The sequence below is a fragment of the Scardinius erythrophthalmus genome (assembly GCF_964197995.2).
Source record: "Scardinius erythrophthalmus genome assembly, chromosome: 5".
Taxonomy (NCBI): domain Eukaryota; kingdom Metazoa; phylum Chordata; class Actinopteri; order Cypriniformes; family Leuciscidae; genus Scardinius; species Scardinius erythrophthalmus.
In genome coordinates this window covers 28,936,854-28,964,654 of record NC_138225.1, presented here as the reverse complement: position 1 = coordinate 28,964,654, position 27,801 = coordinate 28,936,854, and the positions used below count along the sequence as shown (strand labels likewise).

General features: G+C 37.3%; 3 protein-coding genes across 6 annotated transcripts; 1 reads left to right on the top strand and 2 right to left on the bottom strand.

Annotated features, from left to right (window-relative positions):
* The first annotated feature begins 41 nt into the window (after positions 1 to 41).
* On the top strand, positions 42 to 6,634 carry alkbh2 (alkB homolog 2, alpha-ketoglutarate dependent dioxygenase). 4 transcript variants are annotated; one of them, XM_081365332.1, is made up of 10 exons: positions 42 to 184; positions 375 to 609; positions 845 to 983; positions 1,060 to 1,098; positions 1,290 to 1,322; positions 1,472 to 1,513; positions 1,607 to 1,847; positions 2,910 to 3,158; positions 4,899 to 5,097; positions 5,215 to 6,542. In XM_081365332.1, exons 7-10 carry the CDS (start codon positions 1,691 to 1,693, stop codon positions 5,540 to 5,542), a joined length of 933 nt encoding a protein of 310 aa, XP_081221458.1. In that variant the 5' UTR covers positions 42 to 184; positions 375 to 609; positions 845 to 983; positions 1,060 to 1,098; positions 1,290 to 1,322; positions 1,472 to 1,513; positions 1,607 to 1,690; the 3' UTR covers positions 5,543 to 6,542. The 4 variants fall into 4 exon arrangements, with proteins under 4 accessions (XP_081221458.1, XP_081221460.1, XP_081221457.1 ...); XM_081365331.1 differs by lacking the exons at positions 1,472 to 1,513; positions 1,607 to 1,847 and having other exon boundaries at positions 62 to 184; XM_081365334.1 differs by lacking the exons at positions 845 to 983; positions 1,472 to 1,513; positions 1,607 to 1,847.
* Positions 5,931 to 11,547, bottom strand: bcl7a (BAF chromatin remodeling complex subunit BCL7A). Its single transcript, XM_081365335.1, has 6 exons — positions 11,342 to 11,547; positions 10,287 to 10,368; positions 9,811 to 9,907; positions 7,591 to 7,764; positions 7,400 to 7,497; positions 5,931 to 7,278 (listed from the first exon to the last, which is right to left on the bottom strand). The coding sequence occupies exons 1-6, from the start codon at positions 11,431 to 11,433 to the stop codon at positions 7,213 to 7,215; spliced, it is 609 nt and encodes a 202-aa protein (XP_081221461.1). The 5' UTR covers positions 11,434 to 11,547; the 3' UTR covers positions 5,931 to 7,212.
* A 186-nt stretch (positions 11,548 to 11,733) lies between these two features.
* cfap251 (cilia and flagella associated protein 251) lies at positions 11,734 to 27,111 on the bottom strand. The gene is made up of 20 exons (XM_081365336.1): positions 26,539 to 27,111; positions 26,129 to 26,269; positions 25,915 to 26,024; positions 25,330 to 25,438; positions 24,980 to 25,060; positions 24,181 to 24,258; positions 24,062 to 24,106; positions 23,757 to 23,959; positions 22,494 to 22,682; positions 20,460 to 20,710; positions 20,065 to 20,216; positions 19,580 to 19,753; positions 19,303 to 19,487; positions 17,799 to 17,913; positions 17,448 to 17,611; positions 14,903 to 14,993; positions 14,256 to 14,399; positions 13,921 to 14,149; positions 12,439 to 12,519; positions 11,734 to 12,033 (listed from the first exon to the last, which is right to left on the bottom strand). The coding sequence occupies exons 1-20, from the start codon at positions 26,770 to 26,772 to the stop codon at positions 11,915 to 11,917; spliced, it is 2,895 nt and encodes a 964-aa protein (XP_081221462.1). The 5' UTR covers positions 26,773 to 27,111; the 3' UTR covers positions 11,734 to 11,914.
* Between the last annotated feature and the right edge of the window lie 690 nt (positions 27,112 to 27,801).

The following is a 27,801-nucleotide window of genomic DNA, read 5'->3' as shown; positions in this document are numbered from 1 at the left end:
GATCAGGAAATTACATAAGACACTTGTCCAACAGCCCCTTCACCTCTTCGAAGCAAACATCAGAGTGCATTGTTGCAAGGTTTGCAGCACACGCTCCTGATGTTAACCTGAGAGAGAAAAAAACATCCTTTCTTTCTGTGTTGGACTTTAGAGCTTTTTACTCTGCATTTTTCACCTCTAAATGGTAAGCTTTATTTTTGGTTATGTTTATGGTTTTTAATCAGTCCTTTCAGGAGATGTTATTGTAGTTTAAAGTTTGCGAACATTGTAAAACATGAAAGCTCAGCAAACATCATCACTGTGCAAAGACCACCTGTGATGTGCAGATGGAAACTGGTGAATAGATTCATGTGTTTGTTGCTGTGGTTTCTCAGGTTTGAGCAGAGATGCTCTCTCGTTTCTTTGAAACAGCCACCTCCAGGCCAGGCTGCACGGCAGAGATGTTGCACCGATGCAGCAGTATCTAATTTTAGAAAACATGTAAAGGGTTAGGACAATAGAAGAAGACTTCAAAATTTTACGAAACTGGAAAGTACTCCATCCTCTTCTATAATGTGTTCTATAACTATAGCATTAATAATCATCATGAGGACGCTGGAATTCACACATGTGAGTAAAAAATTTACTGGCTACATTATCACAACTTTGCATCCAAGAAGACCTCTGACAGTTTTACAAGTATGATCAATTCACTAAAATAATGCAGTCAAAAACATACCATTTTGTGTATGAGTATATTTGATTGTGTCCTGACACTAATTCTTAAAATCATACTTTTTAAATACTATATAGTGATATATTGTCTGTTTTTTGTTTTACTTGTTACAAATGTTCTGTCTGAAAGGCAGAAGAATTTGAACAAGGTGAATCAGAAATCTCAAAGGACACAGTGATGTCCTTTTGGCCCTTCATTGCAGGAGGAGCAATAATTATTATTTTTCTTCTTGTGGTCACTGTGTGTTGCATTGTGCATAAACAAAATAGTAAGTAAATTCTGAATAAATTTTAAATATAAAATGTTTGCATGCTCAGTAATGTAACATAATCTCTTTCTTTCAGAAACATCAGATCAACCATATTATGCAAACCGCCAGCAGGGTAAGCAAATAACTTTAATAATTTTTTACACTTACTATTACAGTATTGTTATTATATACAGTAGTATCCCACGCATGCTATATGGGACCATTTTCAGTAACACATGGTCTCATGGATCAAATTAAGTTTCAAGTTTTAAAAGATGGTGACATCCTGTTTCAAACATTGTCTTTCTCTCATTGTGATGATAGTTCGAGATGCCAGCAAAGATCAAATCATCTATGGTGAGTTTGATGAGTGTTTCTTGTTTTCCACAAATTCTCGTATATAATAATACTGTTAGTAAAGGCATGACCAGATTTTTTTTATCAGACACATTATATTTATATATTTATCAATATATAAATATTATATTATTATAATTCTGCCGCAGAGAATGATCAAGAGTTCAGAAAAAATACCTCCAAAGGGAAAAGTGAGTAATAAATAAATAAATAAATAAATAAAAGAAATACTTTTATTATGGAAATATACGCAATAGATTACACAGTTTTTTTCCACTTTGCAGGAAAGTTTTCGTCAGCTTATATCAACAAGCCTGAAAATAAAGTTGCAATTTATGTGAACAGTGCAGCAGAAGCAGAGGAGACATATGCAAACTGCACAGACAATGATTATGAAAATGTGGAGTAGTCTGAGGGGACATGACTGCGGTATTCTTCATTCTGTGTTTTCTTTTGTTGCACACTACCAACTTAAGTGGATTGATGATATAAATAAAGACAATTCAACATTTCAGGCTTATTTGGGTAAGACAACTGATAATGGAAAATAATAATGCAATGATCTGTTACCATTTGGGTGACTAAACTATTGTGGGACAAAGTCAATTGTATAGGCTACTCCAGTATATTTGACCAAATCTTGTATTTGTCAAAAATGGCAGTGTCTTCTTCAAAACAGTCAATAAAATATTACACTTTTGAAATTGACCTCTTTGCAAACCTTGTCCACAGTGCTGAATAGTCATGATAATTTGTTAACTGAATGTTTTACGCTTAATAACTAACTAATAATTCCTGTGTTACTTATAGATGCAGGTCATAGACGTCTGTCAATGAATGAAAATTGTGTCTTATTTAATAAACACACGTTTTGGCCTAATTCTATTTATTATTATTATTATTATTATTTCGAGTAATATGAGGTTCCTGTAAATGTTTTCTTGTTTAAATACATAACACGTTTCTTTTCATGGTTATCCTAGTGACTGTATTCAGAACAATAGGTCTTGGCTAGACCAGACGCGTTTGTACCACAGACTGTAAAAAAAATACTTTTTAAGTCTTTTTTTAAAAGGTTTGTACACTGTAACCATTGGAATAGAAAAGCACTGTATATGACGTGTTATCGGTAGTGACGTAGACGTACACTTCCGGAGGTGTGCAGCCCGCGATTGCTGGAAGTTAAAACGAAATTTGGGACATAATTTGAACATTAAGCTATGCAATGTGGATGGTTAAAAAATAAACGCAATCCAGGTAAGACACCCGACTGAATCCTTACCCAAAGTCACAGTTAGATAATGCACGTGCAATGACTTAAGACACGGACTGTGTTGCAACTTCTCACGTGTTAATAACCACCAAAACATTGATGAGAGCTCTCTTCATGCTTTACAGTGTCAACCACATTTTACTGTCAAAATGTGCATGACATATAGAATAGATCGAAGTTTTCCTTGATGTGGACACCGTACCTATATCAGAATAACTAATTAATAATAATTGTTGTCAATTAAAAGTGACTTAGAAAACAAAACCAGAAAGTCTGAAAAGTATTTTCTATTTTCTAACTATTTTGTTCTCCAGGTGTTCGAATGGATAAGTTTGTAACTCGGCACAGAAAAAGATCAGTTGTTGAGGCAGATGAATCGAAATCAGAGGAACCGATCAAGAAATGCAAAGATGAGTGTGAGGTGGAAGAGGAGTTTTCTCAGCCAATTCCCTGGCAGAAGTTTGAGGCAGAGGGATTGGACTGTGATTACAGTTTTCTATTTGACAAAGAGGAGGCTGATCACCTTTTAAACCAGCTAGAAGAGGAGGTGGTGTATTTCACAGGTATTGAATGTGCTTTTGTATCATGTACACTAACATACCGTTTAAAAGTTAAAGCTGCAGTCCGTAACTTTTTTGGGTTAAACATTATCTAAAATAATTTTTTGAGCAAGTACATAACCAGCCAGTGTTCAAAACTATCTGCTCGCCTTAGCTCGATTTAAAACGGTAAGCTTGTAATGGTAATGTTTTTAATTCCAGTGGTACTGGTGGATTTCCACAGGAAATTCGAGCATGTCTTTGCGTCATTACGTAAGGTTACATAAGGTGTCTCGGCTATGTTGTAGGTGTGAGGATGTTGGAGGTGGAGATTTATAGCCTTTTCTCACAGCACTTGATATAATTAAACTTAACAGTTTGATGGCAGATCCAGAAAGGTTCATACGACAATCACCAGTGACAACTGGAGATTCACCCGTTATAAAATGCAAAACGCTTCGGACTGGCTACATAAAAAAAGAGACTGCAACCGGGGCCGTGCGAAAACAAGGATAAATATCGGAAGGGCGTTAAATGTAGTTACGCAATGCTGTTGTTGTTAACATGAACAATTTGAGAACAAAGTATAATTTGCACGATTTGATGTGATTATGATAAGCGATCGTTAGATTTAATCAGCGCGATTTACTGCAATGCTTTTTTTTCCTTAGTTGGTCAGAACAAAAATGGATGTTACTTACTTGTTCAGATGAAATTTTCAGGTGAAAATTCTTATGTTGGTCATACTTCCAAAAAGTTGAATCTGTGATTCTGAATGACAGTATCCACACCGGCGCGGTGACTGACAGTCTCACATTCTCCTTAAAACATTGGATTCATCCGCGCTGTGCCGTGCCGAGGCACAACCCACGTAAAGTTGATAATTCTGCGAATAACTGCAATTGCAGATTTCGAACAGAGATGGCGACAAAGAGGAAAAACTACAGACTGCAGCTTTGAGTAAAAAAAAAAAAAAAAAAAACACTTTCCATGAAGCCCATGCTTATAATGAATTATATCCCCACTTACACTTATTTATAAGTATTACTATTCTATATATTTATAAAAACTCATGTATGGTAATGAATGTTATTTTGATTTGTTAAATTCTCTAATTAACTAATTAATACTTATAAATCAGTGTATTATGGATTATGAACATGCACATTGAAGCAAATGCATGATATATAATTATAAAAATAATATAAATGTAACTGTTCTTATAATGCAGTATGTCTTATTGAGTCTTTATAAATATATTTATAGAATAGTAATACTTATGCTATAATTCATTATAGGTTTCATTGAAAGTGTTTTCATACAAAATCTCTTATGCTTCAGAAATCATTCTAATATGATGATTTGATGCCCAAGAAATATTTCTTATTATTATCAATGTTAAAAACAGTGTTGCTTGTGGTGTTTTTCAAGATTCTTTGATTAATAGAAAGTTTAACATATTTTACCTGTAACAATGTTATCACTTTAATGCATCCTTAATCTTATCCTGCATAAAAGTATTTGTTTGAAAAAAATCTTGCTGACCCCAAACTTTAGAACACTTTATATTGGCGTTACAGATACAAGAATCACACAGGATGTGTTATCTAGATAAACAGTGTAACTTCATTATTATATTTTTACCAAATGCCGTGTGCCATATTACGGTTATATAGTACTCCATCCTGTTGTTTTTTGGATGCTGATTGTGTTAGTGTCCAGTGTTTGAAATGTTTTGCGTTTCCATTTTCTCACGTGACAAAGGTGACAAAGCTAAAGTACAAGTGTATGGAAAGTCATACAATGTTCCAAGGAAGCAAGCGACATACGGGGACGAGGGACTGATGTACTCTTTCTCTGGAGTCCATCTCCTGGCTAAACCGTGGACTCCCACTTTGGAACACATTCGAGATGCTGTTACCAAGGCAACAGGCCATACATTCAACTTTGTTTTGATAAACAGGTAATTTAACTCTCTGCTGTTGACGCTGTCCTACCTATGAGCCTGAAGTGGTGCATTGCTTCACTTAGAAGTCATGTTCTTTGAAAATGAGGAAAGTATGTTTATGGTTTACATCAGGTATAAAGATGGTCACGATCACATGGGAGAGCATCGGGATGATGAACGGGAACTTGATCCTGCCTGTCCTATTGCCTCTGTATCGCTAGGGGCTGTCCGAGACTTTATTTTCCGACATAAGGATGCACGAAGTGGTTCTAGCAAACGTCAGATTGAGCCTGTGAAGCTGGAGCTGGCTCACGGGAGTCTTCTGCTCATGAACTATCCCACAAACACATACTGGTATCACAGTCTTCCAGTCAGAAAAAAGGTCAAAACACCACGCATCAACCTCACTTTCAGACGCATAGTGAAAAACAGACAGAAAACTAGCATTAAAATGGAGTGATTGTTCTCTTAGCATCTTACCAGGTATTGCTGTGGGCCATGTTAGTTGTTCTACCACAACATGTCGGAAAGCTAGTGAGCACTTTTCACATTATCACAGGGTTCGGCTAATCAAATATGCAGTAAATCTTTGTTGTTTTATACATTGACATCTCTTGCGCACTCTGTTATCAGTTTATTTTAATTATGTATCACTCTTTGTTAGTCTTCCCGACCGTTATGATTAGTCTTTACACCAGATCATGTGCAGTAAAAATGTATCTAAGGAAATCAAGCTTCAAGCACATCTTTACTATCCAGAGCATATTCTGGCTTGATATTTGGCAACAAAATGAATGAGCATTCAAAGGAAATATTTTCTTTTATTTGTTTTTGTTTTTTTGTTTTTTAGAAAACCAATAAACTACATGTGGAATAAATAGGATAGACACAACCATACTTCTGTACAAGACATTTCTATTATAGACTGGGAAAGAAAAAAAAAAACAATATGGTCCCAATGAATACATTTTGTTAAAAGTTTCAAAGATTGAACTACAGAAGGCAATAGTTTGGCGAAATACTGTGGCAAAAACATAAGGGTAGCAAAAACGTAATCGTATAAATATATACATTTTATTTTTCAAGCATACGTAACAGAGTAAGTTTGAGAAAGTCATACTTAGTGTTTACATTCCAGCACTGCTGGACTGAGTATGAGGTATTCGCACAGCTGTCTACCCATAAACCTGCCTGTGGTACTATCTAATCAATGTCACCTTTTTCCTTGGACGACGACACATGCAGTCAGTACAGTTGCTGCTAAAAGAATCAGTAATTTGTGAGTTTGATGTATCAAAATGATGCAATTATTGTATCTCTTATGTATGTTGGAAGGTTGTAGTGCTGTTGAAATGGCAACCAGCATTTCAAAGCTTGGTTTGACTTGAGCATTAGTGAAAATGAACATTTTCGGCTTACCTACTGTAGATATTTGAAAACCAAATAAACAAATGAGAACCAAAATGTGGGCACTTTTGGAGAGGTGTGTACAGTCAAAAACAAGACGCGAAAAAAATAAATCCTCTTCTCAGTGATACAAATGCACTCAACCAAGCAGGGCCTATGCTACAAGCTATGGTCTTCACAGGAGAACTTGAATAACTTGTGACTAGTACCATTTGCAGTATTTTTTTATATTTAGCTACTTATGGTGAAATCTCTCTAAACTACAGCAGCAGAAATCATTTACTTTCACCGTGATTAAAAAAAAAAACAGTGTGTTGACCTTCCTGAGTGAACAAGAAAAGGTGATGATACAAATTTTTTAAAAATCACAAATGGCAGTTGATATCAATGCCAATTTAGAAAAACTATGGCAGTTCCAGTGCCATTTCATTTGACAATACTGATCTTGGCAAAAGAAACAGCACGTAGTGATTGTAGGGCAGCATGAACTGTTTTAGGATCAGTACACTGTCTCACAGCTTGATTCATTGCCTTAACTCTTACAAAGATGATCCAGACATGCCCTTTACACTAAAACTGACCGCAAAAGACAGGGTTCTGGCTTAAAGTGAATAGATGGCAGTAGGGATAAGTGTAGAACTGAAGAAAAACCTCCTTTGTGTTGTGATGTGTTTCAGGATAAGAGACTGGGATCGCAAATGCATAACAGCTGGTAGAAGATAGTTAACTTTCTTCAGAGGAAGAATCGATTTTCCCTTTTTTGCTTGAGGGAGCACCATCTTCCAATTCCTTCAAAAGAAACCACTGAATCAGTTGATTGATCTCTGACTGAAAACTGTTGCTATATCTACTTAAATTATTACTTTTACTTTTTTTTAACCTTCATGCAAGTGACACGGTTAGCATGTACCTGGGCCGATTTGGAAGAGTCTAAAAAGTGCTCCGAATCTCCTTGTGACTTGCTGTCCCTTTTGGCTGTCCTAGACTCTGATGAGCAGTGGTTTTGTTCTGAAAATGAAAAAAAAGTGAAATTAAAATAAACATCGAAGGATAGAGAAGAGAGGATAGTGAGCTTGTAGAGGATCCATTGCAGTGACTAACCACTCTTATGATCCTGACCAGAAGAAGGCTGTTTGGAAGGATATTGGTCACTTTTCAAGTCATTGCTGTCACTCTGAGAAGCTGCCATGGGTTCTGGTGCAGGACTAGTGTTGTTGCTGTTCTCCTGCTTCAATGGGGAGGAGTCTGCAATGGAGCTCTGGTTACTGTTATCATCTGTAGGTGAAAAACAGAAACACAATTAAAAAGGTGGGACAGAGGATTTGATAAATTCTTGAACAGCTTTCAAACAGTATATGACATATGTTAATGGGTGGTTAAAGAATAGCAAATGACATCAATTCAATTGGAGTGTTTCATCAACTATTGGTTAAGAAGGAAAAAATTCAAAGCCATTATATATATATATATACAATATATATATATATAATTATTATTATTATTTTTTTTTTTAAATGGATAATTGGAGTGTAATTTCTGGCATACTTAAGTATTTAATACATTCTTAGAAGACCAACTGTCACAAATCACATATATAATATATATATGTATATATATACAGTGAGGAAAATAAGTATTTGAACACCCTGCTATTTTGCAAGTTCTCCCACTTGGAAATCATGGAGGGGTCTGAAATTGTCATCGTAGGTGCATGTCCACTGTGAGAGACATAATCTAAAAAAAAAAATCCAGAAATCACAATGTATGATTTTTTAACTATTTATTCGTATGATACAGCTGCAAATAAGTATTTGAACACCTGTCTATCAGCTAGAATTCTGACCCTCAAAGACCTGTTAGTCTGCCTTTAAAATGTCCACCTCCACTCCATTTATTATCCTAAATTAGATGCACCTGTTTGAGGTCGTTAGCTGCATAAAGACACCTGTCCACCCCATACAATCAGTAAGAATCCAAATACTAACATGGCCAAGACCAAAGAGCTGTCCAAAGACACTAGAGACAAAATTGTACACCTCCACAAGGCTGGAAAGGGCTACGGGGAAATTGCCAAGCAGCTTGGTGAAAAAAGGTCCACTGTTGGAGCAATCATTAGAAAATGGAAGAAGCTAAACATGACTGTCAATCTCCCTCGGACTGGGGCTCCATGCAAGATCTCACCTCGTGGGGTCTCAATGATCCTAAGAAAGGTGAGAAATCAGCCCAGAACTACACAGAAGGAGCTGATCAATGACCTGAAAAGAGCTGGGACCACCGTTTCCAAGGTTACTGTTGGTAATACACTAAGACGTCATGGTTTGAAATCATGCATGGCACGGAAGGTTCCCCTGCTTAAACCAGCACATGTCAAGGCCCGTCTTAAGTTTGCCAATGACCATTTGGATGATCCAGAGGAGTCATGGGAGAAAGTCATGTGGTCAGATGAGACCAAAATAGAACTTTTTGGTCATAATTCCACTAAACGTGTTTGGAGGAAGAAGAATGATGAGTACCATCCCAAGAACACCATCCCTACTGTGAAGCATGGGGGGGGTAGCATCCCATTTTTCTGCACATGGGACAGGGCGACTGCACTGTATTAAGGAGAGGATGACCGGGGCCATGTATTGCAAGATTTTGAAGAACAACCTCCTTCCCTCAGTTAGAGCATTGAAGATGGGTCGAGGCTGGGTCTTCCAACATGACAATGACCCGAAGCACACAGCCAGGATAACCAAGGAGTGGCTCTGTAAGAAGCATATCAAGGTTCTGGCGTGGCCTAGCCAGTCTCCAGACCTAAACCCAATAGAGAATCTTTGGAGGGAGCTCAAACTCCGTGTTTCTCAGCGAGAGCCCAGAAACCTGACTGATGTAGAGAAGATCTGTGTGGAGGAGTGGGCCAAAATCCCTCCTGCAGTGTGTGCAAACCTGGTGAAAAACTACAGGAAACGTTTGACCTCTGTAATTGCAAACAAAGGCTACTGTACCAAATATTAACATTGATTTTCTCAGGTGTTCAAATACTTATTTGCAGCTGTATCACACAAATAAATAGTTAAAAAATCACACATTGTGATTTCTGGATTTTTTTTTTTATATTATGATTCAGACCCCTCCATGATTTCTAAGTGGGAGAACTTGCAAAATAGCAGGGTGTTCAAATACTTATTTTCCTCACTGTATATATATACATATATATATGTCAAAAAAAAAAACACTAAAATGTATAATAATTGCCAAGTAACAGAACCTGAAAAGGCTGTATGAGCATTATTTTGAGACGCGATTAGAGTCTGATAACTGTCATGTCTGCAGCATTACCATGCATATCCATCATTCCAGGAGAGGAGCTGTTCTCAGGGGTCGTGACCTCAGAGCCATACTTGTCATCTTTGCCTTTCTTCTTGTTTTTGTTCTTCTGTGTGACATAAATATATACATTTATATATATACACACACACACACACACACACACATACATATGCAATTAAGTAATGTAAAGAATATTGAAATTGAACATTAAATTGCAAAATTAATGTTGGCTTTGTGTGTGATGCTACATCTAAAACGTGTAATGATCTGGGCTACCAGCAACAAAAACACATTTTTGGCACTAGTGACCTCAATCCCACTATGAATTTACCTTTTCCAATTTAAAAATAAAATAAATGATTCATATGAAAAACAGATTGAAAAAGATTTATCAGTTAAATCGGCAAAAAATGACAATAATTGGGTTTATTGGTATTGACTAGAATTGCAATGGTAGAGCATCATGGTGATTAAATGTCACTTACATCATCTGACTTGGGCTCTGTCACTGGCACCCACTTGTAGATTCGTAGTGACGTGTCCCCAACAGTCACCCATTTCTTCTCCCTGGAGATGCATGTTTTTGTTAGATATCAAAGACGAGACCGCAAGCAAATGAGTTTAACAGAGGATGAACTCTTTAATCATTTACATTTATAGGTATAAGAAATCTCTGCAGAGGTTTGTTTGTTTAAAAAAGTATTTCCAGAATATGCAATGCAACTGATAACATATTATCAATGCATCTAATAAACTATTTTTACTGTAAATATACACGAGGTTAACTCTCTCCTCAATAGTGTACGTGGTGGACAGGGTAGAACAACACTAATTAAACTTAATTGATATTATTTACTTTAAAAATCACTTTTTACTAGCTCACAGATTAGGATCATTTCAATCACACTAATGAATGTCATTACAAAACTACGATTTCCTTATTTAATTTTATAATAATTATATTTCTAAATAAAGTTTAAAAAGATACTGTTGTTGTATTGTTAATCTCATAACCATTTTGCTGGGGAAATTATTTGAAGTTGAACTTAAGTTTAAGCACAACCTTCAGAAGTTTTTGGTAAGTGTAAGTGTAAAGCTCCGCGCGCGGATAAAACTTCTCACGCTCCGTCTCTCAGAAGCGCGAGTCTCTCGCTCTCAGGTGAGATGAACTAGAGTCAAATGCCCATTCAGCGGCACTTTTTGTTTGGTACGGACGTTTGACTCCAGTTCATGTCAGCCCGTTCAGTTACTATTCAGCCGGCATTACAGGCTCAAACAGCAAAGCCTTCATGTGACTGCAACGAAATGGCTTCTAGGTTCAACCCACATAAACATTTAATGGAAGAAAAATGCGATGAACATTTTTCCTAACTAATTTTTCAAAAGCCGACAAAACCCCCAGCCGTGCGAAGAAACAGCACATCTGACTGAAACTGGAGTGGAATAAACGCTCTCTTTCCTTTCATTTCATTGTTTCTCGTTGTCTCTCCTCCCCCACAGGCTGTCTGTACTGTTCGTTAACGGGTAGACGCTCTCTTACCATTTCCGCACTTTTTCAATTGCAGCCATAACCCGCTTGATGTCATCTTTCGCCCTGCTCCGCGTCTCCGCTCGAACCGACCTGCCCGACATTACTGCTGTTGGTAAAATATCTTTTTGCTCGCTGCCTGTTTAGACACAATGCGAATGCACACAGCACAGGAGAGAGGCGGGGTTTGTGCGCCTGCGCTGAAGCCAAATGCCCTCGAAGCATGAGAGACACGGTCAATGCGGGTATGCGTTTTGCTCCTTTGTTAGCGAACAGAGAAAAGAAAGCGACATTTCAACAGATTGCTGAATACTTTGATCAAATCGAAACGATGGCTAAGACATCCACACACGTTTTACACATGTAGGCTATCTGAAGAAGAAAATGGAGACTGGATCGATAGTGCATTGTCAAACAACGTTTATATCCGTATGACTTTATCTCTCTCGGCGTTTCAGAAAAGTATTAAACAACAGCTCAGTGGTAATCACAAAATGACTGTTCCGTTATACAGACTACAAATCATACATTTCTTTAATTAGATAGATTATAAGTTTCAGGATGGTTCTGGACACTTCAGATATATTATAAATCGTGTGCGTCTTCTTGATGAAGTTCCTGGGTGGCTGAAGAAAACCCCAAGATATCTGTGGATAATGTCCTCATGGTGATTTTAGTGGGTAGCAAGCTCTCCAACAGAGACTCTGAAAGACAGACACAGTCGTTGAGATTAAAACATAGGCACTTTGAAATTCACTACTAGTTTAGTCAAACAGTCCTTCACCTTAAGAAGTTATCGAATTCTGTTTCTGGGTCCAAGCCTCTACTCCGTTTTAAGTGAGAACACGATCTCAACAGCTGTTTATGAGCACTATTAATTTACAACACCCTTAAATGAAGAGTTTAAAAAGTCAAGATGTACTCTGGGCTTCCTGTCTCATGGACAGATATTTTAACAATTCAGAAAAGATAAACTACTATCTGGCGGTAAACTGATGAGCACAGAGATAAAGGTTAGGATCATGATTTTTCAGTGTTTGCTTTTGGACCTGAAAACATGTCACCCAAATTCGGCCATCAGTATGGCAATTCACAGGACTTCTACATACCTGTGCCACTGCCTCCCTCTGCACTAATGCCTAAAAGAGTTGTAAAGCATTCAGCCAAGTCCTCCTCTGTCATATGTTCACCTGAAATGAAAATATAAGTAATTACTAATTATTAATCACTTGTTCAAAATTATGCAGTGTACAAAAAACTGTCAATAGAGCGGTTTCCCGGACAGGGTTTAAATAAAGCCAGGAGTAGGCCTTAATCTAGAAGAGTTAATCGTGGTTTAAAAAATGGCTTTCTGAAACACAGATTAAGTACAGATTCAATTAAAAACATTTCACACACATTTTCATTATTAAAAATTCAATAATCCATATTCACTATTCAGATTTCACTTCCAAAGTATTCATTCTGTTTCAAAAATACAACCTATAATATTCGACAGGCAATTTTCGGTCCATTTATTTTTGGAAGTGAAATCTGAAAGGTGAATATGGAGCCCATAAAAATGCAAGTCCTAAAATACAAACCATTAAAATGCAAGCACGGTTAATGCAATGTATAATGTGTTCAATTAATGCAATTAAACAAGCTTTTTTGTTTCAAAAACATTTGCCATTATTTTACTTCCATAGCTCAAGCTCAGTCAATCTAGCAACTTATGCTTGGGCTTAACCTGGTCCAGGGCAGGCTAAATGTCTAAATTGTTGCACAGTTCCTCTAGCACTGACCGACAGGAACACAATGATATTTCCACTGACTCTTTCACATACCATTATTTGACTTTATTAACCACTATCAGTCCAAAAATAAGTATACAGTATACAGAGAACCAACTTAAATAATAAATCAAATAAATGGGCTACAATGATAAATGATACAACATACAGTAGACCTACAAACAAGTGAGATTTTGACACAGCTGGTATGCTCCACACGGAGATCTGATCTCACCATCACCGAGTCCGTCTGTGATTACATGAAGAAACAGAAAAAACTGAGACAGGCTAAATCCAGAAGGACTGCGTCAAAGTCTCCAACACGCTTGAAGATACCTACCTGCAAAGCTGGCTATTGTGAAGCCCCTTATTGTGAAAGTATTAGGCACTTAATGCTGTAAAGTAAGGATGCTTTCAAAAATAATGTCACATGTATTTATTTATCAATTAACTTCTATTAACTAGATCAAATCAATATTTGGTGTGACCACCCTTTGCGTTTAAAACATCTTTTGTCCTAGGTACACTTTTTCAGGTAGCTTTGCAGGTTGGTTTCTTTAAGCGTCTTGGAGATTTGCCACAGTTCTTCTGGATTTAGTCTGTTTTAGTTTTTTCTGTTTCTTCATGTAATCACAGGCAGACTTGATGATGATGAAATCATATCTACGTGTGGAGCAGGCCAGCTGTTGTCAGACTCCTTGTGCATATTTTCTTGAATGTGCAAGTCAAAACCTTTCTCTGTTAATTATAATAATTCTTTCTCTGGTATCTCATCAAGTTACCAAAAGTATTGGTAAAACTCATAAAAAACATATTTACCTCTAGCCTGCAGTAACTCCAGTAGTTCGTCTCTGTCAATAGTATATGTGCCCTCCTCGTCTGCCCTTCCAAGCACATGAAAGGCATTGCAAAGGTCCTGTCTGGAAATGCTAGAGGCAGGTCTGTGGTTGATATACAGCTTAATGAACTCCTCCAAATCGATGTCCGTCACATAATTTCTGGTCTCAGCATAGCGGCTGAACTTCACCTCATTTTGCATGTCTTCCAGCTTCAACAAAACAAAACCATGTGTTGACAAGGATTGAGTGTTAGTCTACCAAACGATGACAGTTTTGTATGGTAGAATGAATTGGTGATTGCAACAAAGCTTGTACCTCTTGCTCAGTTGGATAGAAGCCAAGCGCTCTCATTAAGAAGGGCACATCTGCTAGAGGGATGCGCGTGGACACAAGCCGTGTTTCCATGGTGTTGAGGTCCTGATTCTGTAGCTGGCAATAGTAAAAATATTCCTCCATTTCCTAAAGGACAAATCATAATATGGTCTGGCCTGGTCACATGTTAAGCAAGCATGTTATTATTTTTATTAAGTTGTGATTTGAACTGTAAAAATGCTACAGTAAAAACCTAATTGGTTAACGGTAATTTCACTTACTAAATGCAGGGGGGAAACAATAAATTTAACCTTACATTTCATGTAATTTTAAAGTAAAATACTGTTAAATGTACAGTTTTTGGAAGTTAAAAAGGACAAATTACAATTTACATTTGAAAAGATGACATTCCAAGAAATCTCTGTATGACACTTCCCATTGGTAAACTTTATTTCTTAATCTTTGTTATCAGTTATGTATATTAGGGTTTCACAGATTGTTCTGTAAATGTTTACATTTTATTGTTTTTTTTCTTCTGTAATTTGTTTTAGGATGAACGGATGTAAAAGACACTGCTAAAAATGAAGTAATTTTTGACCTACATACAGGACAATGAGAAAAAAGAAAGCATTAAAATAGAGATCTCAAACCCTGAAGAGTTGTCCATCTCTCCCTCCCTCCAGAAGATTGTAGAAGGGCAACATGTCTTTCCCTCCGAGTGCAGCTGATGCCTCCAATGATCTGCATGTTTGCAAAAGCTAATTATGTGACCACATTTTGTGACAGACACAATCAAATATATAGTTGATTTGAATTTCAATCCTAAACAGCTTTTTAAATTCATGTACAATTATTATTATACACATATATTTTATGACCTCATATTAAAGGAATAGTTCACCCAAAGAAAAATATCCATCTTTAAAACTTTATAAACTATAATCACTGGCTTCCGGAAATTGCTGTGCACGCGTTCACAAGAGAGTTAAGTGGTTTTCATGAGGCATCTATTCTCACCTAAGCTTACGCTACACCTATGTCATATGTCATGAGTTGGGTCATAGGTCACCCTTCCACCCAAACTTGACTCTCTCTCGTGAACACGAGTACAGCCGTTACCGGAAGCCAGTGATTATAGTTTATATCCCTTCGCTTTGCTTCAGAAGGCATTTATTAACCAACTGGTGTCGTAGTGATTACTTTTATGGATGGATGCACTTTTTGGAGCTTCAAAAACCCAGGCATTATTCAATGCCATTACAAAGCTGGGAAGAGCAAGGATATTATTTAATATAACTCTGAATGTGTTCGACTGAAAGAAAGTCATATACAGCTAGGATGGCTCAAAGCCCAATTTATACTTCTGCATCGAACTAACGCCCAAGCTACGTCGTAGGCTGTGTGTAGCGCGCATATCCTTCGGCGTACCCTGACGTGCACCTCTCCAAAAATGTAACAACGCGTAAATTGTACACGGACGCAAGCACTGTGATTGGTCTGCTTGAACCCCTCCCTCGGGTTTCACATGCTCCCTCTACATATGTAATTGCACGTCAACATGGACAACGACGCAGAAGTATAAATGAAAACCAACGCGTAGCCTACAGCGTAGAGGCACCGGTGTAGGTCCGACGCAGAAGTATAAATCAGCCTTAAGGGCAGGCCCGGCGTCAAGGGGGGGGGTGATCTGAATGATGATTATGTGACTGAGCGTTCGTTCAGGGTTCGCCTAAACACTTTATGAATAAGATAACAATAAACTAGAACTGCCTGAGCTGTTCTTTACTTTAGGCTATTAAACGTCTCACACACATGTGAGAGGAAAACCCGAAGACCTTGACACCCCAAGTACGCAATGCATGACCTTAATTGCCTATCTACACATAGCCTGGTAATACCAAACTCTGCTACTTCGCTTTGCCCTGTAGACAGAGTCTGGAATGGCATAATAGAAAAGTGTTTTCTCTCTCGCGGGGGGTCGCTTGTCTGAAGTTTAAATTCATTGGTTACCCGTAAGCCAATCACATGACGTTTGGTTATGGCGTGTGTTATGCGCATGCTCAGCCGCATCTAACTTCCACTGTAAACACATGTATGATGCGAAAACAAAACCATCGAGCGAAATACCGGAGTAAACATGGCTGTGAACGACTTTTGCAGATTATGTGAAGTAAATCTACGCATCCCCGGTACAATCAGCGTCTACGTCACGGCTCTCAGCCCGCCCTCTGTTCGTTGATTGGCCTGGCCGTCCGAAGGCCGCTGGAAAACTGAAAGATAGGCTGCTATCTCAGACTGACTACAGAAGCGAAATGAAATTGAGCGGAAGTAGGAAGTCTGACGTAGTCAGGCTAATCTACACAAGCCCCGAGGGGAAAATGCATTGCACACACACATAGAACAAGCGCCAGCACATCCAGAATTAATGCATCATATACACAATCAAACATAAGGTCTGTTACAATTATTATTATGAGGCTACTTTTATTATCAATATTACAATTAATTAGCCCCGCAATCTCATAGCGCATCACTGCATAACCGACGCGCAGCGATGAAGATGTTGTATTAGTCCTCATTTAAAAAAACAACGTGTTTAACACGAAATAATTCTCTTTTTTTTTCACCATGGGCCACAAGAGAAATATTAAGAAAATAAATTAAGGTTAGGCCTATATACGTTATCAGCACATGTTGAGTAGATTCAGCTCTCATCGGTCAGATTTTAGTTTCACTTTCTATAGTGAATAATTGAATGGGATTTGATAGTACTTCTTCACCGACATAACTCTCGCTCAAAGTGCTCGCCTTCATAGTTTAAAACGCAAATATTTCAAATGTTGCGACGTGACGTTTTTCTTTTTCAACAATTGCGCAGAATGATGGACAACAATCACATTTCGCGCACGTCGCATCCCCGCGAAATGTTTCCAATCACATTTCGCGCACGTCTTATTACCCACCCCCCCCCCCCCCCCCCCCCCCCCGTCACGCAAGCCCACCTAAGAATTGTAAAAGCCCCCCCAAGTAGTTTGTCCTGGAGCTGGGACTGCTTAAGGGTGAGTAAATTATGGGATCATTTACATTTTTTGGTGAAATATTCCTTTAATTGAGCAACTACATGATATATTATGACCTAGTTGATGAGTCAACTGTAAAAAACTGTTGACTTTTACACATGTACTTCAAACTTACGACAAATTGAGCTCCCATGACAAGACAGTGCAATCTTGTCCTCCAGCAGTGAAAACATTTCTACCATCATATGAGACAGCTAGAGCTGAGACGCCTGTTGAGTGACAGATCACTGCAAAGGACTTATGAGGGTTTCCATCCACAGGCAAAATCTGAATGCCAACCTACATCAAGGAGAAAAAACAGGAATGAAATGAGACTTAAATCATTAAATCATAGTAAAGGATAATGGCTCATGCTGATACCAAGAGATCTTAGTAAGACATTAAAGAGATCAGTTTATATATGTGTAATAGTAGAAGTTATTATCAAATGCATGGTTTGTTTATGAGGCCTGAAACACTTTTTTACCTCATCTTGTGTTATATATGCCATGTAACGAGAATTAGGGTCGCCATCATTAGATGCAGGTAAGATGGCCATCTTTTTCACTGGAGAACCATATGAGGGCCCAGAGACTGTTTTCCTGTTTAGACAAAGCAACAACCATCACCAACAGACATACAAAATAAAAATGAGTTTATCTTGTTTTATTTTGGATCAGATCATTTTTATTCCTCAAAGATTAGAAAAAGGAACTCTTTAGCTCCTTAGAAAACTACTTAATATAGTAGAGTGAAAAAAATATTTCATTTAGAAGTCAGAGCAGTTCATTTCAGCATAAAAAAATCTAGTCTACTATTGTACAGTGCAACAGTTAGTTCCAGTCCTCGGACATGATTGGTCGAGCAGCGTTACAAGAGCTCTGCAACAGTTCAGCTCACTACAGCACTGAGGGTGTTTACCTTTGGTAAACACGAGTTGCTAATGAGTGAGTCATTGAATCATTCACTCTAAGTGATTCATTTACACACACACACAAAATGATTTTTTCACATAACCAATTCATTCAAAACACAGATTAATTTAGGAATGAACAATTGCTGTGGCTTAGTTTGGAAATATTAGCACAGGCAAAGCAAAAACAGTCAAATTAGCAAGCACTGTGTTAACTAGTTACTCAACATTAACTATTTATTGAATTGATGTATAAAAGCAATAATCATGCTGCTTTTAGTGCTGTGCTGGTATATTCAGAAGTACAGCACTAATGGTAAAATGTTTATTTTTATCTCACAGAGAGCATAAACTGCTTTACAGATCTATATTATCCTGACACAAACAATCCAATAAATAGTAATAATATCTAATAGTTGAGTTAGAATATTGAAGAGGACCATTTTAGTTTTTATTACCTGTTTATATTGTGTTTACACTAGCTATGCATAAAATGTTAATATATTATTTGTGTCTATAATATATATAGATTAAATATCAGCCTATTTAATTATTTGGAATTCAGGAGACCTGTAAATCCATTGACCTTTATTTGTATTACCATACTTAACATGAAGTCATCACTAAGTCCTTTCCCGTCACTTATGGATGATGACAAAAGTACTTCAGATGAATCTTCTGTTTCTTTGTCCATAGTCATAACACAGATGTTTATCTTTACACAATTATTAACTTATTTCCCTTTTGGATCATAAGAACACCATATTACTAAAATATCCTTGAAATCCCATTCTGTTATCCAAATTTAGGTTTATGTAATCATTGTTTCCATTTAAGTTTCTCTACAAATCACATTTAGACAGAATGGTTTGGCTTTTGCTTCATTTGAAATTCTGCAATAAACAAATCAACCAGGCTGCGTTTGCCAAAAGCATCATAAGCTAATTTGATCGTAGAGAACACTGGTGGCAATGGTCTCTCCAAACAACTTGTCACGCTGCTTTTGGTAAATGCAGTTGAGATTGCTGTTTATTTCAGTGACATTTCTATTTGTTCTGCCAATAGGAAAACTGCAAACCTGCACATTTTGGAGGTAGCATTGAAGAGCTTCATCTTATACAGGTTGGAAGCGGTAAGTAGGAAGTTTTCAGGCGTCAGAGGAGGATACCACACCATGCAGGTGGGCACAGCACTCTGTTCGATCCGATCAGAGCTCAAAATCAACAACTCATTTTCACCGCTGTTCTGCAGATCATACTCCACCTGTATACAGACAGGAAGATGTGATACGTTTCACACAGTTCAACAAGTTAAACACAAAGAGAGCAAGATCATGTTAGAAAACAGGGACGCACCAGCCTGCGATCCATGCCAAGAGAGAGCAGGCGAGGCTGATTGCTGTCTAAATCCACTCCAAACAGCAGATCCTGAATGGGTTTATAATGCGAGTGGTGCCTGCCCTGGTACTTCCAAATCTCTTGGGTCCCCGATTTACACCGAAGGAGCAATGTCACACTTTTTCCAGTGTCCTGGCAGAAGGGAAATACAAATGCGAAACAAAGGATTTAAAAAAAAAAGCGCCCTCATAAAATCAAGAACATTACTGTTACAGTAAAAATAAATTATAGTAAAAATAAAACAATTGAAAGAAATTTTTTGTCAGCTATTTTTTTATATTTATTTTCCACTAAGGTCCACTTAGTAACATTTTTGTGCCAGAAACAGTAATGTTTAAGTTTTTCATTTCACATTATTTCACAATGTGACAGGTTCACAAAACAATCTATGCTAAAATGTATTGTACAAAATAAACTAAAACAAAAATGCAACTCCTTCTAACCGCAGCAGCCAGGTAGCACGAGTCCTGAGAGAAGGTGAGATGGGTAATGCTGTCCTGACTGTACTGCAAACATTCTTTACCATCACTTTGAAGTGTACAGGAATCAACAATCTGCAAAGCCCCACTGGCAAAGCCCACTGCCAGGTAAAAACCTAGAACAGGGCAAATTCACACAGATTGTATATGTATAATCGCAATTTGTGGCATCCTCCATAATCCTATTTAAAAAAAATAAAAACATTTAATAGGTGGTATGAATGGAATTTTAGTCGCTTCCAGTCTGGACAGTCCTAAACTCTTAAATCAGACAATGTACCTATATAGCTGAGCTAAAACATATATTATACGTTAACTATATTATAATAACATGAGTGAGATCCTGTTTTGTAGTTCACCTTGTGGATCGTAGGTAATACACTGGATCTGTTTGTGGGGCTGGAAGACCCTGCTGCAGACCACCTCTTTACGCTCATAATCCCAAACCTTGATTGTGCCGCTGTGGCTGCCCATAGCTACTAGCGGTTGTTTGGGGTGGCAGGCAACTGCTTCCAGAGGTTCTGGATGTTCCTTCAGAAGGGTCTGTGGAACATGTCTCTGTGCATTTACATGTACTACAGTTGCACAAGTAGTAGAGAGAACAACATTTCTGTAATTGGAAGGAAGGAGAGAAACATATTTATTGCACCACGGAGTAAGAATTTAACAATGTTGCCTCTATATTTCAGCCTCCAGTGGTGGTATAAACAGATGCAAAGGAATAGCAGAAGCAGAGATAGTTAGTACCATACTTTAAAGGGATAGTTGACCCTAAAATTAAAATCCTGTCATCATATACTCACCCTCATTTTGTTCCAAACCTGTATTACTGTACTTCTTTCTTTTGTGAAACGCAAAAAAAGATATTTTGAGAAATAATCGTCGCCAAAACTGTTTGGTCACCAGGATTTTTAAAAATATCTTCTTTTATGTTCAGGAGAATAAATAAAGTCATACATGTTTAGAATTACATGCGGGAGAGTAAAATGATGATAGAATTTTCATTTTTTGGTCAACTATCAATTTACTGTCTATATGTACTCTGTTATACAGATGGTGCATCCAATCTACACACTGCACTCTTGTTAGCAGTTTAGGCTTTTAACTGATGACTTGTGTATCTCACACTTAATGCTGAGGTACGTGTGACAAAAAATGTATTATTGGAACTTTCTTCAAAACATCTTTTAATAAAATAAACGCTAAAGTTTCTCTCTAAAATGTTTTTAAACAATAATTCATATATAATCCTGACTTATAAACTCATAATTTTTTTTATTAAAGGGCACCTATTATGCAAAATTCACTTTTACATGGTGTTTGAACATAAATGTGTGTTGGCAGTGTGTGTACACAACCACCCTATAATGATAAAAATCGACCCAGTGCTTTTTTTATAATCCCCATAAATAATAAGCACTGTCTCCTATGTCTCCTAAGCGATTGAGGTGTTTTGTTGTTGGATGTAAGAATGAACTTAGCAGTCTTCATTTACTCTCGTTGTTACTCGAGGATGGATCTGTACTGTTTGTGATCCAGCTTATGGTCTTCAGAGAGACAGGACTAACGTTACTGACCACGGCAGAAATGAAAGTGAGAGCACGCACTTTATGACAGCTCATCGAGTCATTTTACGGATATAAGGTTTACCAGTTGATTAAGCACCCACTGAAAAGGTGTGTATATATTTGTTTACTGTTAGTTGTAACGAGTGTTTTGTGTACTTCGCTGTGTATGTTGATGATAATGAAAGGGAGAGAGAGAGAGAGTTTATGGATAAGACTTTAATGTGCACTTCTCATACTATGTTTATTCAGCCTATACAGAGATTCTCTGGAGTAAAACTAACGCTCATCTTTTGTGTGATGTACAATAAACTTCACTGAACTCGTCAGTATATTTTGGTCATCGTTTTGACAGAGTCCGCGACAGCAGGCTTGTATTAATAGTGGATAAAAGCAGATGACAAATACGTTATAACCGTAATTAAACTAAACTATACCTGTTCTATCTCCATACAGCATATATTCTCTGGCTCTGTGGGCATTATTGTCCGACTCCGAGTTGAAATGAACACCGCAACTGAAAGTTTCTGTTCTGATATTATCAGATGAGATTGTCCTGGCTCTGAGCGTGAGCTCGTGATGCTCCGCCCCCTGGGTCGGCAGCAGCAGCTTATTTGCATTTAAAGGGATACACACTAAAACAGCATGTTTTTCTGAGCTCCAAAAAATTATCTGTTGGGTATTTTAAGCTAAAACTTCACATACATACTCTGGGGACATCAGAGACTTATTTTACATCTTGTGATAAGAGTCATAATAGGTGCCCTTTAAATAATTTGTTATGCCACATTTATCATAATAAATGTTTGATCTTTCTGAATTTCTCACCTTATGACAAATGGTTTGGCATCCAGTGTGCAGTCTTTTGGATATCCCAGGCTGCTAGTGGAAGGCTTTTCTTTGGAAAAGGAGATGGATCTGATGGGATCCATGCTAAAATCATTGTAAAAGTTGATGATCTTGAGATTTCCATCATAGAATTTGATTTGGCCATTCACGTCGCCTGTTACTATGAAACTTGACAGAGAACAAATGAAGACATGTATACAGATTTTGTAATGGCATTAAAGGGATAGTTCACTTTGAAATTAAATGTTGGTATGTTTTAGCTTACCTCAAGGGCATCCAAGATGTAGGTGTCTTTTTTTCCGCAGTAGTTTCAATTTTGATATTTTTAAGTCAAACCGGTCTTGTCTGACAGTCATATCATGCAGGTCTGTGGTCACTCACTCAAAGAGCGTGCACACAGTCCAAATTAAAACAATTCCCCATCGTCCAAATTAAACAATTCGCCATCGTAAGTACACATTGATGGCCTAAGACACGAAACGAGCGGTTTGTGTGAGAAAACGAACAGTATTTATATCGTTTTTACCTCTTATAACACAGCCACGTCCAAGTGATCTGAGGGCGCGGGCGCTTCCTGCTGTCTGACGTGTGCGCAGACTGGTGCATAGATATATATACACTAGATGTCGCATTAAAGACATTTGTTCCAATGAACTGCCGTAGCCAAGGCGACATCTAGTGTATATATCTATGCACCAGTCTGCGTACACGTTACACACCAGGATGCGCCCGCGCCCTCAGATCACTTGGACGTGGCTGTGTTACAAGAGGTAAAAACGATATAAATACTGTTTCTCACACAAACCACTCGTTTCGTGTTTTAGGACATCAATGAGTACTTACGATGGGGAATTGTTTAATTTGGACGATGGGGAATTGTTTTAATTTGGACTCTGTGCATGCTCTTTGAGACAGTGACCATAGACCTGCATGATATGACTGTCAGACAAGAACGGTTTGACCTAAAAATATCAAAATTGAAACTACTGCGGAAAAAAAGACACCTACATCTTGGATGCCCTTGAGGTAAGCTAAAACATACCAAAATTTAATTTCAAAGTGAACTATCCCTTTAAATAATGTCAAACAGAAAAACAACAAATGCATTGCAAAGTATAACATACAACAAGTGTAAATGTGATAGGCACAACCTTGCAGTGGCAGCACAGTTAGCTTATTAGGATTTAATTGAAAAATTAATGCACAAATTTGCCATAAACTGTATCTGTGTGTCATATATACCTGTCAGTCAGAGTCAATACAGTGATCGCTTCCTTCTGGAGAGGCACAATTTTCATAGCTTTCCTCACTATGGTCTGAGAAGAGACAGACTCAGTCTGCTTGTCCCAGAGAACTATATTCCCAGCTGAGGTGGCTGTAAGAGCCTGCACACTGTCGTAGTGGAAGATGGACTGGCTCAGGGAACCTAGCACCATATTGAAGGTCTGAATGGGGACATATTTGCAAAAGGTCAATGCCAAAAGCAGAGCAGAATACATCACAACAGCACACAGAAATGTAACCTGATGAAAGGTTCTTCTGCCAACCTTGTCAGTAATTTCAGGAGCAGAGTATTCCAGATGTCCCCTTTCCTGAGCAACAGAATTCATTGTTATATACAGACAACTAAAATAGTAAATCAGTAACACAAATAAATAATTCCTACCCAGTTGTAGAAGAGAACTTGAGTGCTGCTGTTGCTAACCAACTGTGTGCTGTCAGTGGGATTGAAAAGTATTTGATTCTGGGAAGACATGGAGAATGTTTATACGTTAGACACATTTATTACAGCAGACTGATAACCAGTATTCATAAAGTTTTTCATAAAGTTTTAGACATTGAATTAAGACATTGCTGCTTTTCAGCTTTTGTGTATGTGTTCCCCTAGTGAAAATAAATATACCAAAATGTGTTTGAAATACATTAATTTTATGCTTAGTATATGAACATTTACATATTAATGTAATTAATATAAATACCCTGCAAATGTATTGTTGCTGTACTAAACTGATATACTTAAAGTCTGCTAAATTGGAACAACTAATTGTGTACTAAATGCACTTTAGTTTTATAGAAATAGTGCTGTAGTGAAGATATACTTCAGTATATTTGATTGTGCTAAAGTGGAACTATTGCAAATATACTTAAGGGAACACTTTAAATATCTTGCATTTAAAGAATAAGGTTATACAGAGATCATACTATCTTTACTAATAGTGATATTAAAACACATTAGGCTTAATATTAAGAAATGTGCATTGTGCAATAAAGAAGTATTTTATAATAAAAAGAACATGTAATCATAATATTTATATCAGTAAGTCTCAAGCGATACATCAGTAAATATGTTAATGGTTTTTTAGTATACTTAGTATGAATAAAACGTATTTTAAATACATTTTGGTATACTTTTTTTCAGTAAGGTCAGCATAATAACCTCATCGAAGCACAATTTTGCAACATACCTGGCAACCATATTTTGGGCTGAGGTCAACTTGACATTGTGGGCTGTCGCTTTCATCTGTCCAGTCCCAAATACACACTCGCTGGTGCATAGAAAAAAAGTACATGTCAGTGTATTTGTAACCAGTGAAAATATTATGTGATTTCATTTGACCTTTTTATGTTCATCATCATATCAGTTAATAAAGTTTTCATTTTCATCTCTCCCTGGGATCAACGTCTCTTTTGGCAAGTTATGATAGATGCTGGAAATACACGGCTCCTGGAGGGTGCATCTAAGATTAGGTAAGATGTCTACAGTGTGTGAGGTTATGTAAAAATATGATAGATAATATAAAACATTGTTTTAAACCTGTACTGCTCCAGCTCCAACAGTCACCAGATATTTTGAATCCTTTGATAGTGCCAAGGCAGAAACTCCACCCTCTGGATGACAGTCAAACAATGTCCGCACAGGAATCCTACAACATGTTATGGATCGACATGAAATGAAAATTATTTTGTAAATGCGTGTTATAGATCTTATTGTGATTGATTGATCCATGTATAGGTTTCTTTATTGTCCATCTTGTAATTCCTAATCAAAATGTCATTACACGATCTTCTGTTGAAACAACACACTTCTCTCTAGTGATGTATGCCAAATTTCTCCAAACATTTAGTCCGCTTAATCAACAACCAATGGATAGGATGGATAGAACAAGCAATTATTCTTTTTCAATAATCCGTTTCACTTCGATGTACATCACAATACAGAAGAAAAGTACGCGAGAAACTTTAGTTTCGTCACGACTTCAACAGGTTTTTTGAAAATCATATTCAAGACCATCAAGTCCTTACAGTCAGTTGTAAGGGCAGATTTACAAAAACCATATACAGTAAATAGATTGTATAATCATCAAACACATACAAATATGAATATTTGGGTCAGAGTTACCCTGTATAAGTATCCCATATAATAACAAGACTCTCTCGGCCCATGTCCGCTGTCACGAGCCAACGCCTGTCTTCACTGGCACACAAACAGGTGATTGGACTGCAGTGGCCCTGTAGACACCAAACAGCACAAAAGGAACATGCTTACAATAAAAATTGAGGCTTTAGATGAACTTGATTTACTTTCTTAGTTTGTAGCCAAATGAGCCTCCTACTTGTAACAGATGCTGAGCATTAGAAGTGTGATCATACATGACAGCAACATGAGCACAAATATACAAGATGACAAGCCTATCTTCATCCTGCAGGCTGATAACAGGTAGTGTTTGGTTGATCCCATAAGCCCAGTCAAGGACCTGCAATTGCAAAGATCAAAGTTTTACATAAAGATGTGAAATAAAGAAACTAAGGTATAGTGGGTATAGTGTTAAGACTTTGACAATAATATGATTTTACTTAACAAGATCAGTATTGTTAGCTCCTAAATAAACTTATTGTATAATACAGTAACGTTATATGACTGCTTTTCATTGTGAAACATAAAATATTTTTAGTTTTAGAAGATACCGATATCTGGACTAATTAAAGTAAATAAAAGGGTAATTTTATCAAACCAGTAACTTACCAGTGGGTGAGTTTTCTTTCTGTTCTCCTTGGGAATGACAGACAATGATGTGGTTGTGTAAACTTGTGAATCCGCAACATTCTCTCCAAGACTGGATAGTTCATTTCTTCCTTCTCCAACTTCTTGTCCTCCTTCATCGTCATCATGTAATGCTTTCTTCATTGTATTATCTACTGTGCTTTTCTGCTCCCTCGAGCCTTCTGTTTCTGCATCTGTCTTATCTGCCGTTGACATTGCTCTTCGTGCCTTGTAGAAGGAAAGCTGAAGAATTTGATCTCAATCAGAATCACGATGTTACCAGATGAAACCGCTAACGTTAGAATCTCTGCGCGTAGGTTAGCCAGGCTAATTTAGTCTTTCTAGTGCCGTAGAAATCAGTTACCTCTGTTAAAGATTTGTTTACAAAAAAAGTTTGAATTCAGTAACACGCGAACACATGTGCAAAAATGCTCGTAATCTCGCAAATACCAATGTCTCGCACTCGCACATACGATAAAGTTGTTCTTTAAGTTACCTAGCCATTCAGTCTAATGACCCACGCACATCACGTTGCTAAGATACGGTCACGTGGGAGGACAACAATGACAGCTTTGCTGCTTATTTGGAGGAAAATCTATATTATATTATATGATCTTTGCATCAAATTACACAAAAACGCTGCAGTGAGGCTGCTTCAAATACAGCAGCAGGAGTGACTGTATTGCCATCTTTCTTTTTCTGTTTTTGAAAGTTGTGAAAACACTTCTGTGGAGTTTTTCTATTGATATTTGAGCAAATGGGAACACAAAAATATATGTTTAATGTCGTCTCTCATTCACAGAGGTTTAATTAAATATGACGACTTTCACTTCTGAGAAACACGGAAATGTGAAAAAGGACTATCAAGCAAGTCATAGTTCTCATGCAATATGGTGAGGAAGAAAGATCTTTCTAAAGATGAAAAGCATGAAATAGTGCAATGTTTTGCATAAGGCATGAAAACAACTATAATTTTACACAAAATTAATAGGTATTTGAAGCAAAAAAGTCTCTGCAGTCCCAAAAAAAAACAAAAACAAAAAACTCATGCTGGCTGGCAGTTTTGCATAAAGTTGCATTTCAGCCACCCCTAACCAAAGCTCACAGAGAGAAACATTTACATTGGGTTTAGAAATACATTTTCAAACATTTTTATTGTAGTGGTGTTTTTGCAGCATGGGATAGTGCGTTGTCCTGCATGAAAATCCTTTTATTTCAGAAGGCACTCTCCTTCTTTTTATACCA

Coding starts and splice junctions, on each gene's coding strand:
- alkbh2 (XM_081365331.1), top strand. CDS start 553: ATGTGTTCTATAACTATAGCATTAATAATCATCATGAGGACGCTGGAA. Junction 610..844: donor GGACGCTGGAATTCACACAT/GTGAGTAAAAAA, acceptor TCTGTCTGAAAG/GCAGAAGAATTTGAACAAGG. Junction 1,323..2,909: donor CAAAGATCAAATCATCTATG/GTGAGTTTGATG, acceptor TTTGTTCTCCAG/GTGTTCGAATGGATAAGTTT.
- bcl7a (XM_081365335.1), bottom strand. CDS start 11,433: ATGTCGGGCAGGTCGGTTCGAGCGGAGACGCGGAGCAGGGCGAAAGAT. Junction 10,369..11,341: donor ATTGAAAAAGTGCGGAAATG/GTAAGAGAGCGT, acceptor ATGCATCTCCAG/GGAGAAGAAATGGGTGACTG. Junction 7,765..9,810: donor TGGAATGATGGATATGCATG/GTAATGCTGCAG, acceptor TTTCACCTACAG/ATGATAACAGTAACCAGAGC.
- cfap251 (XM_081365336.1), bottom strand. CDS start 26,772: ATGTCAACGGCAGATAAGACAGATGCAGAAACAGAAGGCTCGAGGGAG. Junction 25,061..25,329: donor TTGGAGCTGGAGCAGTACAG/GTTTAAAACAAT, acceptor TCTATGCACCAG/CGAGTGTGTATTTGGGACTG. Junction 24,259..24,979: donor GCCCAAAATATGGTTGCCAG/GTATGTTGCAAA, acceptor ATGTCTTCCCAG/AATCAAATACTTTTCAATCC.